The 18,942-nt window shown below is 39.4% G+C and overlaps 1 protein-coding gene across 5 annotated transcripts in view; it reads right to left on the reverse strand.

Annotated features, from left to right (window-relative positions):
- alk (ALK receptor tyrosine kinase) overlaps positions 1-18,942 on the reverse strand; it is a 489,366-nt gene that overhangs the window by 176,593 nt on the left and 293,831 nt on the right. For all 5 annotated transcript variants that reach the window (XM_080293835.1, XM_026152849.2, XM_026152846.2 and 2 more), the window contains one exon: positions 1,628-1,832. In XM_080293835.1, the coding sequence (XP_080149961.1) occupies positions 1,628-1,740 (113 nt within the window). In that variant the 5' untranslated portion in view covers positions 1,741-1,832. The remainder of the gene's footprint in view (positions 1-1,627; positions 1,833-18,942) is intronic.

An 18,942-nucleotide genomic window follows, 5' to 3' on the forward strand; every position in this document is an offset into this window, starting at 1 on the left:
TCTGTCACACATGTAATGAGCACATCCCTGCTTTGCTCCCTTAAGGACACACACACACGTTAATGCACACTCCCATTCACGTGCAGCCAAAGCTGGAGGGATGCATATAGCATGATATTCATATGATCCCAGTCCCCTTAAGAGATTAGACACACAAGCACCAAGAAACCACTTCATAGAGGCAAGGTGAGCTCAGCTCTTTGTATTACCACATCCTACAGACACTTTCCCTAAAAAGAACAGATATGTTAATAAAGCCACCCATGGATATGACCACACATACCAAGTATTAAGTGGTGAAGCGGGTATTGTTATGGCCTCTGTCGCCCTGTTGCTCTCAGTGTGAAACACAGATCTCAGAAAAGCCTTCATTGAAAAGGCAGCGTGAGGGGGCCACAGACCTGGTGTTAATTAAGGATTACTCGCACCATAAGATAATACTAACGCATTAACTTTGACTGCTGCAAAAGTAAATTACACATGGTAGTAACAAACTGCACTGCAAAAAACAGGTCTTAAAAACTAGAAGAAGAAGAAAAGAAGGAAGAAAATGATCTGTGACAGGAAAAATCCAAGTCTCTTGACCAGAGTGATCACTGTGTACCATGCTTTCTCACAGTTATACGCAATGTTGCCAGGCCCATTTGAAAATGTGGGCCTGTGATGGTTCACTTACACTCATCCATTGTTTACAATGTATTTGAAGAAATGTTAATATTACATGGCATTTGTGCCTACTATGAGTACAAATGTGTGCTGTGAAATATACCCAGCATTCATCGCGGTTATGATACCTGTGAAAAATGTAATGAAGACAAACTCTGAATGGTTTCCATTCACAAATCTTTAGTTTTACAAAGATCATAAAGTCACTCTAAACATCACTATGTACTGTCACTGTAGCAGTAACCCACTGCACTAATGGTGTCACATCTTTACTAGGCCTACATGCAGATAAATAAAATGCAGCATTAACCATGCAACTGTAAATATAATGGAACAAACTCAAGGTTAACACAGCATAAAATCAAATTTAAAACTCTTGCTGTTATACATAAACCTGGTAAATATATCCCTCTCGCCTGCTCTAACATTGTGCTTAAAACAAAGAAATGCAGTTGTACTGCCTAACCTTCCTTTGATAAAATGGACCAATATTCAGTTTAAATACACTAAAGTACCAGGGGGAATTTCACTTTTCTATATAACTGGCCAGATTATCACATTTGTTTTTTTTCCATTAAGGTGTGTCTTGTTTACATGTGAAAGGGTAATATGCTAGAAAAGAGAAAAACATCAACAAAGCAGTTTTGTACCTGTCAGTGTTGAAACAGCAAGCGCAACAAGTTCTAAATCTTATGAATGAATAAACACAGACGCAAAAATAAATCTTTAAAATAAGTAAATGCTCCAAAATAAAATGTCCTGATAAGAAGAGATGTCAGACAAAAAACAAGCACACATTGTCTTGAATGAAGATATTTCATCTCAGCTTTTTTGAACTCCACAGTAAAACACATTTTGGTGGTTTCTAATTCCCTCAAATCATCAACAAAAATTTAATTAACCACAGAGAAAAGAATCCTAACACTTCTGCCCAATTGTAGTTGTATAGAAATGGGCTTACCCTGTGATGCGCGGGAGAGTGTCGGTTGAGAAGAGGGAGAGAGGGGACTTGTCTCGCATTATAAGCCAAACAGTGTACTGCCCACGTTGCCTGGGGTGGAAGAACACAGCCATGTCCAGGCTACAAGGACCTTGTCCCCCCCATAGCCAAGGACTGAGCACCCAGGGGCCTCCAAACGCTGAACCGTTCACCCAGAGAAACTCACCTGAGGGAGAGAGGAAAAGCAAACAAGTGTAAAACCAAGACTAGAGATTGACTAAATGCACAAAAGCTTGAAAACGATATGGAATCTTGCATGCATGATATGATGTTGTAGCATGTATTGAGATGATTTATGGGAAGTAGAACGAGATAGTTTTAAGGCCACATCTGAGTCTAGCCCTTGAAGAAAATTAATAAAATAAAGCTGCTTTGAAAATAAGCTGTCAGTGACACCCTGTGCACAAAAAAGTCAAGCAGGGGGGAAAAGGAAAAAAAAAATCAAAGAGATTTTTTTTATAGCTTTGATATTCCATTTCACTTTCTATTAAGCTCACTCAAGGAAGAAGTTGATCAGAAGCACAAAGTTTGGTATCTGTGTGTTTGTGGCAAAGTGGCACAAAGAAACTCAACTTAAAAGGAAGAAAATCCATTTTTAACAGGCTCAGTTAAGTAAAGTATTGTTAATGAGGAGATTATTAAGAAAATTCAAACCAAAAATTTTAAATAAGAAGGAATAACTGATTTTCTGTTATTCAAGGTCAATTTTCAAAAGCACACCATTGTTTTTCTTGTGACATTACCAATAAGTTTGATGTGTCACATGGCCCTCTTCCTATTGAAAAAACAAAAGTTGTATCCAAGATGGCCGACTTCTAACTGGCCACCATGGTCACCACCCATCTTGAGGAGTTTGCCCCCTCACATATACTAATGTGCCACAAACAGGACTTTAATATCACCAACCATCCCCATTTTATTATGGTGTATCCATATAAATGGCCCACCCTGTACACAGCTTTTGTATTGGAACACATTAACAGAACAGATGTTTCTTAAAATCTTTAAAAGTGATTTCAAAGCCTAAATCTAGCTTATTTAGTCTTAACTAAGTGCCAAATGGTACAAACTGTATGAATGTGCAATTAGGTGGCACCCAAACATCTGACGCCACAAGTCAAGATGTTTCTAGTTTGCTTTTGTTTGTCTGGAAGTGCACCGACGCCACTTTCGTTCAAACCTGAAAACGAAAGTTATCGCTGCACTATTCACAAGCATTCTGTAGTCGTGTGAGGATGTTTAGGTTTCTCAGTTATTATAAGTGTTCAGTGGCATTTGAGGTGACTGTGGAAGAAAGTAATTGTCAGTTGGTACTTGTTGATCTTTGAGGTGTGTCTTGGCTCATTATCGTGCTGCAATATGACTCCTTGTCCATAAAGAGGCACAGCAGAAGGTGCAGTACTGCTTCTTCTGAGTCATAGTGTAGTACATGATTGACTATGGATAAGAAAGGTATCATCCCCTCTCTTATCTTTGTCTCCTTACATTCACCGTTCTGTTAATGCCTATAATTTCTAATATGGATTCAACAATAAATATGATCTCCTTCCATCATCTACTCATGTATCCATCCAAAGCATTTCCCTTTGTAAATCTGGTGTGATGTCTTACTCTAAAAAAGGTTTTTAAAAAACCTTGGAAAACTTCATTTCACACGGAGAGAGTCTATCTTCACTACAAGCTTTTACTTAATAATTTATCCTCACTAAAACAATGCTGCTTAGCCAGCAATGTTCTGCTGGAACCTTGAGGCACAGCCACATTTATAGCAGGTGAACAATGGCTGTAGTTGAATAAGTCTCTGGTGAGTCAGTCAAATCGACCCCAGTGCCATCCAAACGCTGCTTTATTGGAAGGATGCAAGTCAAGGGAATCAAATGTTTTGCAGAAAGCAGGGGAAATGGGCACAAACATGCTACAATTTGGCTGCTGACATAGAAATAGTGGAGAAAGCGAAATACACTTTTAAATATTTCTAAACCCTCAAACTTTGTATTTCTGGTATTAATGGCAGATACTTTTTCAAAGCTTTTTCTGTCCTTGTCAGCAAGGGAATAATTCTACTTTATGTTTATTAGAGAGGTCATAGTGGGTGGTGGTAGTGCCAACAGAATTATCCTTCTCTGATAACAAATGCCTTCCCCTATCCCATGGGGCTGTTGAAAAAAACTGGATAATTTGAAGGCCTTCACATTGGAGTGCTCCAGTTAAGCCTCATTTGCTCTGCTTTCCACATTTGAATGCTTCTTACACAGAGGGTCCAGACAATTTGGCAAGGACAGTATGAATGCTTACAACAAGTTTCAGGCAGGGACTGAATGCATTTTCTACACACCCAACAGCAATCTGATATAAAGGTTTTAAGACTTAGCCTGGAAGGGTTTTGGGCCCGAAGGCAGAAAACTATTAACTCTTCTTTCCCAGTTCTAATAAGATGGAGAAATACCTGCTTGGGAGCAATTACTGGCAGGGCACAAATTATAATGGCAAAGTGCAAAGCAAAGACTGTAATTCGGTTAGTAGAGTTCAGCTTTAGCTTTACCCCTAAATACTGCTGCCTAACAGAGTTTGATAGTCTTATTTAATGCATCACAATATTCGCTTCCTCTGACTGTCTTCCCAAATTTGCATAGTGCAACATCATCATTGACAGGGTATTAAGCAGATGGGATCCCTCAACTGGTTATATTGAGAAAAAAAAACATTAAAACATCACAACACAAAGCATTAGGCAAGATTTGTGTTTGTTTGTTACATATGTTGTTCCACTGTTGGATGCTAATATTTAAAATGAGCAGGGTGAAAAAAAATGCCTGGATCCATGAATATAAATCATGCAAAGCTAATCTAGTATGTCCAAGACTAGAAATTCTGTGTTTGTAAATTAGCATAATTAGCATTATATGCTCTTTAAATCAGCAGCAATTGCATGTTTAAACATGGAGCAGTGAGCACAGCTCTTATTTGGCCTGACAATGTTAAATCATAACAAAGATAAAGTTAGTTCTCTTGAAAGATAACCTGCAATTATAAGATAAGAACTGTGATCCAACAGTCCTTTTACTCTGTTTGTTTTTCTTTCAGTATATTTCATAATTAAATTGCGTACTGACTGCCCGAGAGCTGCTTGAGTCTTCATAAACAAAGATACTGATGTGATTGTTGTGCATTCAATGTTGTCAGCGTCGGGGTAGAAAACTTGTTATCAAGTCTTTTTAAAAACACTAATTATCAACTGCAGCATGTATGCTTTTATCTGTTAGTAGCTAATAGATATAGGAATATATCCAAGATCAAGCTATGACACTAGAAACTTGCTTTATTTATTTTTTAATCAAAGTTGTACTTTTTGTACTGTTTTCTTATCCATGATCGTAATAACTTTGCATGTAAACACGCTTTTAAAAGGTAAACTATTCCTCATTAGAATTTTATTCATCTAGAGTCCAAGAATAAAATATACAGGGAGTGCAGAATTATTAGGCAAATGAGTATTTTGTCCACATCATCCTCTTCTTGCATGTTGTCTTACTCCAAGCTGTATAGGCTCGAAAGCCAATTACCAATTAAGCATATTAGGTGATGTGCATCTCTGTAATGAGAAGGGGTGTGGTCTAATGACATCAACACCCTATATCAGGTGTGCATAATTATTAGGCAACGAAGGACTTGACAGGCTCAGAAAAGTCAAAAATAGTGAGATATCTTGCAGAGGGATGCAGCAGTCTCAAAATTGCAAAGCTTCTGAAGCGTGATCATCGAACAATCAAGCGTTTCATTCAAAATAGTCAACAGGGTCGCAAGAAGCGTGTGGAAAAACCAAGGCGCAAAATAACTGCCCATGAACTGAGAAAAGTCAAGCGTGCAGCTGCCAAGATGCCACTTGCCACCAGTTTGGCCATATTTCAGAGCTGCAACATCACTGGAGTGCCCAAAAGCACAAGGTGTGCAATACTCAGAGACATGGGCAAGGTAAGAAAGGCTGAAAGACGACCACCACTGAACAAGACACACAAGCTGAAACGTCAAGACTGGGCCAAGAAATATCTCAAGACTGATTTTTCTAAGGCTGTGGTTGCTGCTGCACGCAATGTTGATGGTGAACAGATCAAAACACTGACAGAATCCATGGATGGCAGGCTTTTGAGTGTCCTTGCAAAGAAAGGTGGCTATATTGGTCGCTGATTTGTTTTTGTTTTGTTTTTGAATGTCAGAAATGTATATTTGTGAATGTGGAGATGTTATATTGGTTTCACTGGTAAAAATAAATAATTGAAATGGGTATATATTTGTTTTTTGTTAAGTTGCCTAATAATTATGCACAGTAATAGTCACCTGCACACACAGATATCCCCCTAAAATAGCTAAAACCAAAAACAAACTAAAAACTACTTCCAAAAACATTCAGCTTTGATATTAATGAGTTTTTTGGGTTCATTGAGAACATGGTTGTTGTTCAATAATAAAATTATTCCTCAAAAATACAACTTGCCTAATAATTCTGCACTCTCTGTATATGTCAAAATCTAACATTTAAGACTTCATGAAAATGAAAATTATAATAACTTTATGAAAATTACAACTTTTCTCAAGAGCTATTCATAATGGAAAAACAACCCTCATTCCTAAAACAACTGAAAGACTCTATAACTAGAAAGAACTCTTCAGTAACCACCAATCTATACACTTTGATTTTAACCCACACTACCACTAGTGCTCTACTTGCCCTATTATTCTTTGCAAATGGAGTTTCTTGTAGGCTATTTCTTATTTATCCGTGAAGCTCAACCTCAGTGACACCAGCTTAATCTGCAGTGCCTCTAAACTGGTACTTGATTGCTGCCCCTGCGATGAGGAAGACAAGCCCCAAAACACAGAAGCAAGAAACATTTCAATCCAAAGTGAAAGTTCTATTCTGTATCATTGAATCAAGCTGGTAAACAATTTTCTCCCTCTCTCTCTCTGTGCAGTTACCGATTCAATCAACGGAGGCTCTTGTTGACATAGCATACCAAATCCAACTGTTGGAGAGAACAGAATTCCCTCAGATAATAAAATTGCAGCTAAAGGCCTGAGAGAAGGAGGAAAACAAACAATTCAGATTGTATTCTCTGCCAAATCCTCTTATAACATAATGCATTTACCCAGGGCCAGCACAGGATTTCTGGGGTGCCAACAATTTGACTGACAAACATTTTAATTTACAACCCATTCATCTGATCAACACGGTGACACAGCTTCCACAGTAGCAAAATGGTGTTAAAGTATGTTCTGCATGCTGATAAAAAGCTATCTTGTGATAGTGTATTGTTGGTGGTTTCTTCAATAAAACTGTTTACTGCAGCAGTGATTTCAAATTGAAATCTGGTGTGCTGTTATGGTGAAAGGGGACGACATCAGTAAAATTGCAATCAGGGACTGCGATTCACTGGCAGGGCTGAAAATTCCCTCTACATCACACAAAAATTACTTACTTGACCGAGATAGCATGTGTATTGTGTTGGGTTTCTGAGAACATCAAGACAATATCTTCTCATTTTTCTACCGTATTATTATCTTTAAATGTACTATAAGGCAATATCCTGCAGTCCAGTGCCACAAACATTCCAGTCTTGTAATGGTGAAGAACCTGTTTAAAAACTTCAGCATCCAAATCTGGATCTGGATGAAACGCAGGAATACAAAAGTTAATCTTTCTAAGTTGGGCCAAGCCCCACTTCTAGTATAATGACATGTAAATCCACTCAAACAGCCTGAGTAATCTAGCTACCAAGCAAACCAGACTAATCACATAACCTCCTCCTTCCCCCAGGCAAAACTGCTTTTTAGTAATCATCATGAACCACTATAGAAAGTGTAAAAAGATGAATCACTCTGTTTTTCTTCAGGGATTCGGAAGAAGAAGCAAGAAAAAGAAGATTTTTAAACATTATTTTGGGACAAATGCGAAAAACAAACCCCACTCATACTGTGATTTCCATTGATTTTTAATTTCACCATTAAAGTTGACTTTGTTTGGTGGTCGAATAAAAGTGTACTCTACAGCATTTTCTGGTTATAGCGTGAAAGAGTTATTAAACATGTGAGTGGAATTATATGTCTATACAGTGTCTGTTTGTCTTTGTCAACTAAATGTTAATCATACTGATTTTATTGTAGGTTACCTTATAGTGCACATAACACCAATAGCTCTCTGCTCTCTTATGCAGAAACGTCCCAATTGCACTTAAAGCTTTCACTGTCTTTAAAAAAAAATGCTGTTTCTGGACTGCACAGAGCTCGCATGTATGACAGACAGATTTGAATGCAAAACTGGACCAAAAATATTCAATAATGAATGATTAATAATACGACTAACCGGATGAAGACCTAATGCTTTGAAACACCAAGTGTAAACATGGTACACACACGATGTGTCCTCTCCTTTTAATAAGAATGAAAATAATGTGAGTAAAAAATAACACAAATCTGAATAAGTGAACATGAAATGTTCACAGGCATGCTGCCCATTCTGGGTGCAACTCAGTGTGAAGTTCAATGTGTGTAAAAGAACAAAAAAAAAAAAACATCATGCGTGGGAGTACAAAGCAAACCACAGTTTTGTTTTGATTTTTTTTTCCTGGGCTACATGGTTTAAAAAGGAAATGGCTTATTCTGACTATGCAACAGGGGCTGATATGGAGGGGGTGTACAGGGGCATGCAGAAAAGATGCCAATGGAATAACACGGATAGAAAACACTTGCAATTCAATTTGAGTGACTTTATTCTTATTTCAAAATGTGCGTTTGTGTGTTTTTCTTGAACAAAGTTAAAGAAAAACATTGCATTTGTTCATTACTCCAGTTTGCTGTGTGGCAAACACTAACTCCTCTGCCCTCTAAGCTACAACTAAAACATAAAAACAGTTCAGATAAGCAGTATTTATAAAGATCATCATGAGAGTGTGAAAAGGTAGATGGGATGTGAGACAGGACACAGTTTTTTTTAAATGTAAATTTTGTTAACTGTATTAGCTTCTCAATTTCTTTAGGCTTCCTTCCTTTTTGTAAAACAGGGTTATGTGTAATAACAATTTGTATAAAACAATTTGTGTTGTAACAGGATCACTACAGTCGAAAGAACGCTGCTGTTTCTCCAGACCCAGACCAAGCACAGTAGACTCCAGTGACAACTGGTATGACATTGATTTAGTCAGAAACAGCATTAAAGAAGGAGGTGAGGTGGAAGTGGGTTGCAAAGCAGCTAACAAATGTGCAGACAGGCTCGAGTAGCTTAAAAATAGCACAAACTGGATGTGTTGGCTGAGCCATTAGCTGATGTGAGCTGACACTCAGATGAGCTGATCTGCCAAGATTGCAGCTGAGCTTGATTTGTTGCCTGCTGGAACAGTGTGTTGAATTATTGGTGAAAGCTATCAGAAGTGCAGGACAATTACACACACACACACACACACACACACACACACACACACACACACACACACACACACACAAAAAAATCAATATGGACAAAGTGATTTATTTCTACACCAGAACTGACTTTTCTGTTGACCAGCTGATCTTATTTGTTGGAACCAATTTGTACTAGAATGCAGTGCATTCACAAAATACCTCAATTTCATAGGCAGAACAAAATATTATATTTAAACATATAAATATTAAAATATTGCATATTGAATCCTCAAAGATATTGTAATGCTTTTGAGAAGTAAAAAGCATTTATTTATTTAAAAAATGTATTTTCTAAAATACATCTTATTATATTATATATATTAGTAATCATAATAACACAACATAATAATCACAGTCACCGTCTAACTCTGCAGAATGTCAGTGAAATTGTTATTTTGGCATCAAAAGCAATCAAGAAGATAACAGCTGATCACCTTTAATTTATAACAACAAAATTAGTCAGTGGAGAATTAATGGGGAAAAACAGCCCTCAAACTTTTGACAGAACACAGAAACTGGAAGAAGACCTCATTAACCACTGGAAACAAACATCCTTTGATCATCATAGTCAAGTGCCATGGTTTTGTCTTTTACTTTGTCATGCATATTTCAACATGATTTCCCTATAAAAATGACATAGAGAGTAAAATGTAAGAAGGAAATTATCAAGCACATGTGGCTTTTTCTCCCATAAATCTTTAATACCCTTTAAATAATCCAATATTTACTTGCAAACACGATACATATTTAACAAGTTTAATACAGTATTTTCTGTGTGTTCTGTTCACTCTTTTAAGCCCACCTCACATATGTTTCTGTTTAAATCATCTTTGATTGAATGCAGCAATTTAATTTTGGTAAGGATTTTCACAGCATTCGAACGTGATATTTTACCTAAGCAGAGGTTATTAGGCTCCAGTTTTTGGAGTGCTATAGTTATTACCAGGAACTCTGACTTCTTTATTATTTCAAGTTGATTTGGTGTTTGGCAGAGTTTTGGTACTGGAAACGAGGATTATCAATCTAAAATTTTAGGATTCACCACTATGGACGAAAAGGCCTCTAAAAATAATCAAGAAAAGCAAGATTAAAAAAGTTAATTCTGAATATGAAATTGTTATTCTTAAGAGGGATCACTCTATAACCTGATAGTGCTGTGATGGAGACATTTTAGGGTTTTGTCTAGTGCAAAGGCTCATTTTATTCTTGATTGCATTTTAGTTACCATAATGTCTGCTGTCCAAGTAAAAGTCAATCTTTAAGGAGTGTTTGATTTAACGAGACTAATACATTAAACAGAACAATAAAATGGCCTCATAAATCTTAACAACACTGGTGTCAGAGTTGCCGCTATCCTCTAAATGTTCATTTATAATTACATCAATTCATTTATTGTTATTAATACCAGCAAACCTTCAATGTCTATAAATCCGTGTACTAATCATTGCACTAGTCATTGTCACTACTCCACTTAAAAGGTATTTGCTATTGTAGCGGGTCCACTAATCATTTAAAACTGTATTTCATATTTTTAAATATCCACAAAGCATTTAATGACAGTAAGATGTACACGTATACAAAAAAAGAAACATAGTTCACGTGGTGCATGATAAATAACCTTTGCTAAGGCAAAAAGTAGACAGCCAAACATCATCTTAATTTTTATCTAAAGCAAATCTGTCTAAACACTGAAATTTGAAGGAAATTAAGAAATGCAACAGCTCAACCTCAAAGACACACCTGTTTAAAAGTAATTTTCACAGCAGGGACTTTTAAATGGCCCATTAGTTGAGATAAAAAAAAACTTTCTACTTGCAAGTATTCAGAAGTACAGCATAAACATCTTTCTGTTCCTTAAAAACAAACAAACCAAACAAACAAACCAAAAAACTCAACAAAAAACATGAAGCAGGATTTTTTAATTTTTTTTTTTTGCAGTGGGGAAGGATTTTATTTGAAGAAAAACACTTAAAAGGAAAGTCAAAAGCATAAGTGGGGAAACCAATCAAAGCACAGTGTGTTACCAAATGATAGCCTTAATGCTTCTGTTTTATTTTTTAATTTTTAAAATTTTTTTTATGATTTGCAAGCATGTTTTATTAACAGTAGAAAATAAACAAATATCAAATGTTTGAACTGAGACAATGTCTCATTTTAAAACAAAAATAAGCTAATTTTGAATATGACTGGCAACAACATATATATTTTTTTACTTTTTTAATTTCACCTGTTGAGAATGAAAAAAGAAAACAAGCAGAAGAAAACGGGCGCAATAGAATTAACAACATCACAATGATATATGGGAATATAGCTGTAAATACTAAATGTTAAACATTATTGTGCAAGCACGTAAGATCGACAGCGCACAGTGTGCTTTGAGGTAGGAGCCAAAAAGGGTGTCGTCTGTGTGTGTGAACACCCATGTGTACACCTGTGAGCATGGACGCACTTGTTTTTAAAAGGTTCCTTCATTTAATGATCTGCTAGAGGGTGTGGGGGGGCCACAGCCCAGTCCACCAGGGCATGAAGCAGGTATGGAGGAGATCAAAACTCCAGACATCCAGAGGCCCTCAGAACACAAGAGACCAAGGAAGACCAACAGAGGGGCAATCGTGCCACTATCCCAGAAAGAGCTGACGAGAGTCCCAGATGAGGGGTCACTCAGCAGCCGCGGAGCAGGAGCCAAGGGGAGTTGCAGTGACGTGGCCCGAGCAAGCCCCAGGCCCCGATAATCAGCCACCAAGGAGTGAGCCGGTGTGTACCTGGACGCCCATCCCCGGACACAAAGAACCACCAACACACCGATGTCTGAGGGCGTCTGCCACTGGCAGGGGAAGTGGTGGGGGAGATAGGCCTCAATACCTACATAGGCCTATATAGCAGGATTTTTAATGTAGGTAGTCCAAAATGAAAGATGTGTCTCATTAACGATAGCATGAAATGCTGTGAATGTAAACCTTTGATTAAAACAATGCATAGTTCAGGTGTCAAACACTAATCTTGGGCACCTCGCTGCATTAAAATAAGAACCGTGTAGACTTCAGTAAGTAAATAAATACAAATACAATAAATACAAATATATTTATGTATCTTTGAACCCACAAATTGATATAACGCTGCAATACTTCGGTTAGAAATGTGATATTTGTGATACCTCAGCATCAAAGAAAAAGTACCTCAACGTAGAGCAAACCCCAGCCTCTTACACTGATAAAATTTGATTAACACCTGCCACGTCACTTTTCACATCACCTTTGTTGATGACACCTCCAGCAGCCAGTACAAAACACATTAATCACAAAACTTGGAAGATTCGGCAGGTGAAGATTTGATCAATTAAATCAGAAATGTGCAAAATCAGTTTCCCCTTGGGCAAGTCAAATTCTATAACACCTGCATTACACTACTTTTATATACATTTTATATCTCTGATGATATGCTGAAGGTTCTTATACTGATAAAGCCACTCATACAATCCTTAGCAATGACTTCTGGAAGATAATCATGCTAAGTAATGAAACTGTATATCACTGACAAAAGTACATGCTCTCTACAACCACACTAAACAACAAGTAAATGCAATTAGTTGGGTAGGGAGCTACTATTGAATACACCACTATTTGGCGTATAACCATTTAACTGTGCTTAATGCAGATAGAAGGTAAAAGTGAATGTTAAGGCAACAAATAACTTTAAAGAGACAGTAAATAATCCCAATAAAATAGATGTCTGTTAACTGATTGCATAATTCAATCTCCTAACCTTTGACCGTTTTACTTTGCGTTACCAAGGATAACATGTTACCACCCAGTGAGAGAGCAGAGCTGAATCTTCCACAAGAGCTTTAACCACAGTCACAGGTTTTAGTATTTTTTTAGGCAAGACTTCCGGGCACAAAGCAGGTTCTCAAAGCTAATTTGAAAATGCAGGATGCAATTCCAAAAATGCATCTTCATGTAATAACACTGAACTTTTCATAGATTGTAGAAGTTGAGAGAATAGAATTGACGGTTATGATCTTCTGAGATTTGAAGTTTTCTGAGCAAAACAGCAAACATCTTACAGCTGCCTTAATAATATTTGCGGTGAATTATTACCAGTGTTGCTAATAATGGAATGAGCACCACAGAGACAATGAAACTGAAATAACAGCTTATTTGCAAACCACCTCAGTTCAATTGGATACACATCACAATGTTACCTTCAAAAGCAATGTAATTAGCTGGTTGAGCTATTGTAGTGTCTAAGAATAATTCAGAGTGAATGATTTCAATCATTTTAGGGTGGAGCCTTTAGTTATCAAACCCAAAGCAAAGGCTCGGTCATTAAAGAAGCAAACAACTATTTGTAGCAAAACAGATAAGATGAGAAACATGCATAACATTATTTTAGTCTCTTAACCACACAGAGGCAGTTCACCCAATGTTCAAGCACTTAAAGTAGTGTTATTCAGCACAGACACAGGAAAATCAGACCTGTACATACAGTACAAACCTTCCCTTTATTATGCAGATTTAGCACAGAGCAACATGTACCCCTCTTTTGCGAGTGGAGAACAGGTTTGTAGTTCATCACTTTCATATTTAGAGCGGTATGAATTGTGTAAAATGCTACCATTCATATCAATAGAGTAGTGGGAGGTTTATATAGCTAATAATCTCTAGTGATTAAGGCGACATTAGCTAACGTTTGCAACGTCCCTGCATTATCAGAACAGTTTGAACTTTTGCTGTATTTCAGTTAAAGGGTGTTTTAAATATGCATCACTGATTTCTGTCAAATCACCTCCTTATCTTCTTTCTGCTGCAGCAACGGAAGTCTTAATAGGCTGTGCAAGCACATTGTACCGTCACAACATTGACAACACTGGACATAAGACCAGTTTTCATTCTATCCTGTACTGCTGTCAATAGAAAAGTTAGGAAAATATAACACTGCAGTGCTCTGATGTCTAAATTTGCCTCTGACGCCAACCAAAATAAACAAGGAAGTCAACAGAAAGCCTAAGTCATGATTTAAAGAGGCTTAGCAGGGACTGCAACCTGAGGGGCTTTATATCTAGGCCCAGTGAGCTGACTGATTAAGTGGCCTTGTTTATAGATTGAGCTGATACAAACACTACCAATGGGGCTTTGCCAAATGAGTAAAGGATGCAACAGGATATTCCACGTTCCGTCAGCCACTGCTGAGCAGTGTCATTTGATACAGGTGACCAAGAAATCAGAATGACAGCACTTCACATGACAACACAGCATAAATACAGGGAGTGCAGAATTATTAGGCAAATGAGTATTTTGTCCACATCATCCTCTTCATGCATGTTGTCTTACTCCAAGCTGTATAGGCTCGAAAGCCTACTACCAATTAAGCGTGGTCTTCTTTTTTTTTTTTTTTTGCCTGTCCCGTTTGGCTCTTTTGCCATCAGAATTGTTGTCTAAAGGCAAAGAAAGATGCCCAACGGATTTACTTTACCAAATTTACCATCCCAGCCTTGCCATAATGGTCCATTTGATTCACCTTTTATTGTTTATTTTATTTTCACTTGCTGAATACGGGACAGATTTGACTGGGGGAAAGAAGGGGAGAAAGAAAGAGGGAAAGAGAAACAGCTGAGAAGAGGGACGGGGGAGAAGGGCAAAAAACAAAAACCAACAGAACGGGCAGAGAAAAAAAAATGCATATATCAATCACCTGGATCACCTGTTGAGAAAGAAAAAAGAAAACAAGCAGAAGAGAACAAGAGTAATAGAATAAACAACATCACAATGATATATGGGAATATGACAGTAAATACTAAATGTTAAACATTATTGTGCAGCACGTAAGATCAACAGAACACTTTGTGTTGTGTGCTTTGAGGTAGGAGCCAAAAAGGGTGTCGTTTGTGGGTGTGATCACCCGTGTGTACACCTGTGAGCATGGACGTGCTTGTTTTTTTAAAAGGTTCCTTCATGTTATAATCTGCTAGAGGGTGTGGGGGGGCCACAGCCCCGTCCTCCAGGGCATGAAGCAGGTATGGAGGAGATCAAAACTCCAGACATCCAGAGGCCCCCAGAACACAAGAGACCAAGGAAGACCAACAGAGGGGCAGCCGCGCCACTGTCCCAGAAAGAGCTGACGAGAGTCCCAGATGAGGGCTCACTCAGCAGCCGCGGAGCAGAAGCCAGGGGGAGTTGCAGTGACGCGCCCGTGACCGAGCCCCAGGCCGAGAGGCCGGGGGCACCCCACCTCCGAAGTTACCCGAGCGAGCCCCAGGCTCCAGGCCCCGATAAGCGGCCGCCAAGGAGTGAGCCGGTGTGTACCTGGATGCCCATCCCCGGACACAAAGAACCACCAACACACCGATGTCCGAGGGAGTCCGCCACTGGCAGGGGAAGTGGTGGTGGGGGGAGATAGGCCTCCAAACCTTGGAGGGCCTGAGATGTCCCCAGAGAGGTGGCGCCTGACACCCAACCTGACATATAGACACAGACATACAGGCACACACAGACACAAACATCCATTCCCACCCTCATGCTCTCATATGTACTTACTCCACACTCAACCAACGTGGAGACAGACAAAAAGAGACGCTGTACACACGATCACACTCCCCAAGCGTACTCTACGAACCGGGTCTAGGGGTGTGGTCTAATGACATCAACACCCTATATCAGGTGTGCATAATTATTAGGCAACGTCCTTTCCTTTGGCAAAATGGGTCAAAAGAAGGACTTGACAGGCTCAGAAAAGTCAAAAATAGTGAGATATCTTGCAGAGGGATGCAGCAGTCTCAAAATTGCAAAGCTTCTGAAGCGTGATCATCGAACAATCAAGCGTTTCATTCAAAATAGTCAACAGGGTCGCAAGAAGCGTGTAGAAAAACCAAGGCGCAAAATAACTGCCCATGAACTGAGAAAAGTCAAGCGTGCAGCTGCTAAGATGCCACTTGCCACCAGTTTGGCCATATTTCAGAGCTGCAACATCACTGGAGTGCCCAAAAGCACAAGGTGTGCAATACTCAGAGACATGGGCAAGGTAAGAAAGGCTGAAAGACGACCACCACTGAACAAGACACACAAGCTGAAACGTCAAGACTGGGCCAAGAAATATCTCAAGGCTGGTTTTTCTAAGGTTTTATGGACTGATGAAATGAGAGTGAGTCTTGATGGGCTAATAAAGGATGAAAAGCAACCAGCCAATCACACTTGGGCGTATCCAATTCTTAAGCTATAGACTGGGACACTGCCTAATGTGAATAGAAGAATGCAAAAATAGTGACATATGTCAACACATGTTTGAAATAATTTAATACAGCACCTATGTTATATATAAAAAAACATATAAAAACAACATAAAGTTGTTTATGATTTATTTTCCTCAAAATGACTTCATCAGTTTCAGTGTCCAATCTTTACATTACATAAAGAAGTGGAATACAGTAATATAGAACTTCACTGCCAGCATTTTGGAAACATAATTACAGATTAATACATACATTTGAAATCATGTAAGATAACCTAGGATATAATGCACTTCCTTTAAGATGGAGCCTTAGTTGAGCATTCACTTTGACAGTAAGTTCTGCAACCTGGTGTAAATTTTGAAGAAAATATGTAGAGTTAAATATATGTCGAGTTAACGTGGTTAAAAAACATCAAGCCAAACGTGTTTAATCATGAACATAAAGTGAATTTCTCATAAAGAAAATCATTTTTCTTTTAAGAGAAAAAAAATGAATTTGATAATTTTTTAATCAACCAGGATACCCAGTGCCGCTGAAATGGTTTTTCACAGTAATTTCTGTCCCACTGTAAAATAACAAATCCTGGAGAAAAGCAGTATGCACTCCACAATCACAGATACCTGAGTGGAAATCCTGGCAGCAACTGAGTAATGCATTCACACCAGTATTGACAGGTTGGTAGCCACTGGTGTTCAGACAAAAACTGAACCGCCGTTTCCTCACATTCATTTATGTAAATGTAGACTAAGCAGGAGGAGGTGATGACCGATTAAAAACACCTCAATCTACTCCACCCCTTCCATATTTTCAAAAATAAACCAATGGCCAATCCTATAAAAAGGCTCTACCTCTATACTGCATAATCCTCAGCCTTTTCATCTGACCACTTTAATCAGGACTTTAAACTTAGATTGTTTTTCTAGTAGCCGAGCGCAATAAAAGGGACTGTTTTATTAATGAAAAGGTATGAGTGCATCTTTCTGTAAACACATAAAAATGGAAATAGTGAAAAATTTGTGGTAGGAGGAGATCAGAACTCCAGACATCCAGAGGCCCCCAGAACACAAGAGACCATGGAAGACCAACAGAGGGGCAGCCGCGCCACTGTTCCAGTAAGAGCTGAGGAGAGTCCCAGATGAGGGCTCGCCCAGCAGCCGCGGAGCAGAAGTCAGGGGGAGTTGCAGTGACGCGCCCGTGAGCTCCGCCGGCCCCCAGCTGTGCCTGAGTGACCGAGCCCCAGGCCGAGAGGCCGGGGGCACCCCACCTCCAAAGGGGCCCGAGCGAGCCCCAGGCCCCAGGCCCCGACAAGCGGCCGCCAAGGAGTGAGCCGGTGTGTACCCGGACGCCCACCCCCAGACACAAAGAACCACCAACACACCGACACCTGAGGGAGTCCGCCACCGGCAGGGGAAGTGGTGGTGGGTGGAGATAGGCCTCCAAACCTTGGAGGGCCTGAGGTGTCCCCAGAGAGGTGGCGTCTGATACCCAACCTGACATATAGACACAGACATACAGGCACACACAGACACAAACATCCATTCCCACCCTCATGCTCTCATATGCACTCACTCCACACTCAACCAACGTGGAGACAGACATAGAGAGACGCTGTACACACAATCACACTCCCCAAGCGTACTCTACAAACCGGGTCTAGGTACCCTTGCCCCTGGAGGGGGGAATTGCACCCAGACCCAGGTGGTGTTACCCTTTTCCCTGCGGTGGGGAGAGGCAGACCACCCCGACTCCGCAGCAGCAGGGAGGCCCCACACCCCAGACCGCAGTCGGACGGCCAACTCCTCCTACTAGCCCTCCCGCTCCAGCAGGCCGCAGAGAATGGGGGTGGGAGAAGACTCCAAACCTCCCTCCACCCGCTCCTCCATACCCACTTCACACCCTGGAGGACGGGGCTGTGGCCCCCCCACACTCCCTAGCAGATCATTACATGGAGAAACCTTTGGAATGCAAGCATGCTGATCCACACAGGTATGCACACATGGGTATTCACAGACGCGGACTAAAGCTTTCTTGGCTGCTGCCTCAAAGCACACTGTGCGCTGTCTATCTTGCGTGCTGCACAATATCGTTTATTATTTAGTAAATATTGATATCTATGACCAGCTAGTTTATTGTGATGGTGCTTTGTTTTCTCTATTATTATGTTGCTCTTTGTTGTTTGCTGTCTCCTCTGTTTGTTTGTTTTTTTTTCTCCATACAGGTGACCCAGGAGTTCTTTTTTTTTTTTCTCTCTCTTCCCCCCCTTTCTCACCGTCTCTTCTCCCCTTTGGTTTTCTTTCTTTCTCTCCCCCTCTTTCTCTCATTCATTCCCCCTGTCCTATTTATTAAAAAAAAAAAAAAATGACAAAGGATGAACTGAAGCTCTGCCATCACGTAATGTCGCATACTGCTGTTTCTGATGTCATTTAAAAAAAAAAAAAAAAAAAAAAAGGAAAAAAAAAAAAAAAAGAAAAAAGAAAAATTTGTGGTAAATATAAACACTACAGATGAGCAGAATCAACCTTTTAGGAGTGGTAAATGGCCTGTATTTGTATAGCGCTTTACTAGTCCCTAAGGACCCCAAAGCGCTTTACATATCCAG

Source organism: Astatotilapia calliptera, chromosome 19 (assembly GCF_964374335.1).
Source record: "Astatotilapia calliptera chromosome 19, fAstCal68.1, whole genome shotgun sequence".
NCBI lineage: Eukaryota > Metazoa > Chordata > Actinopteri > Cichliformes > Cichlidae > Astatotilapia > Astatotilapia calliptera.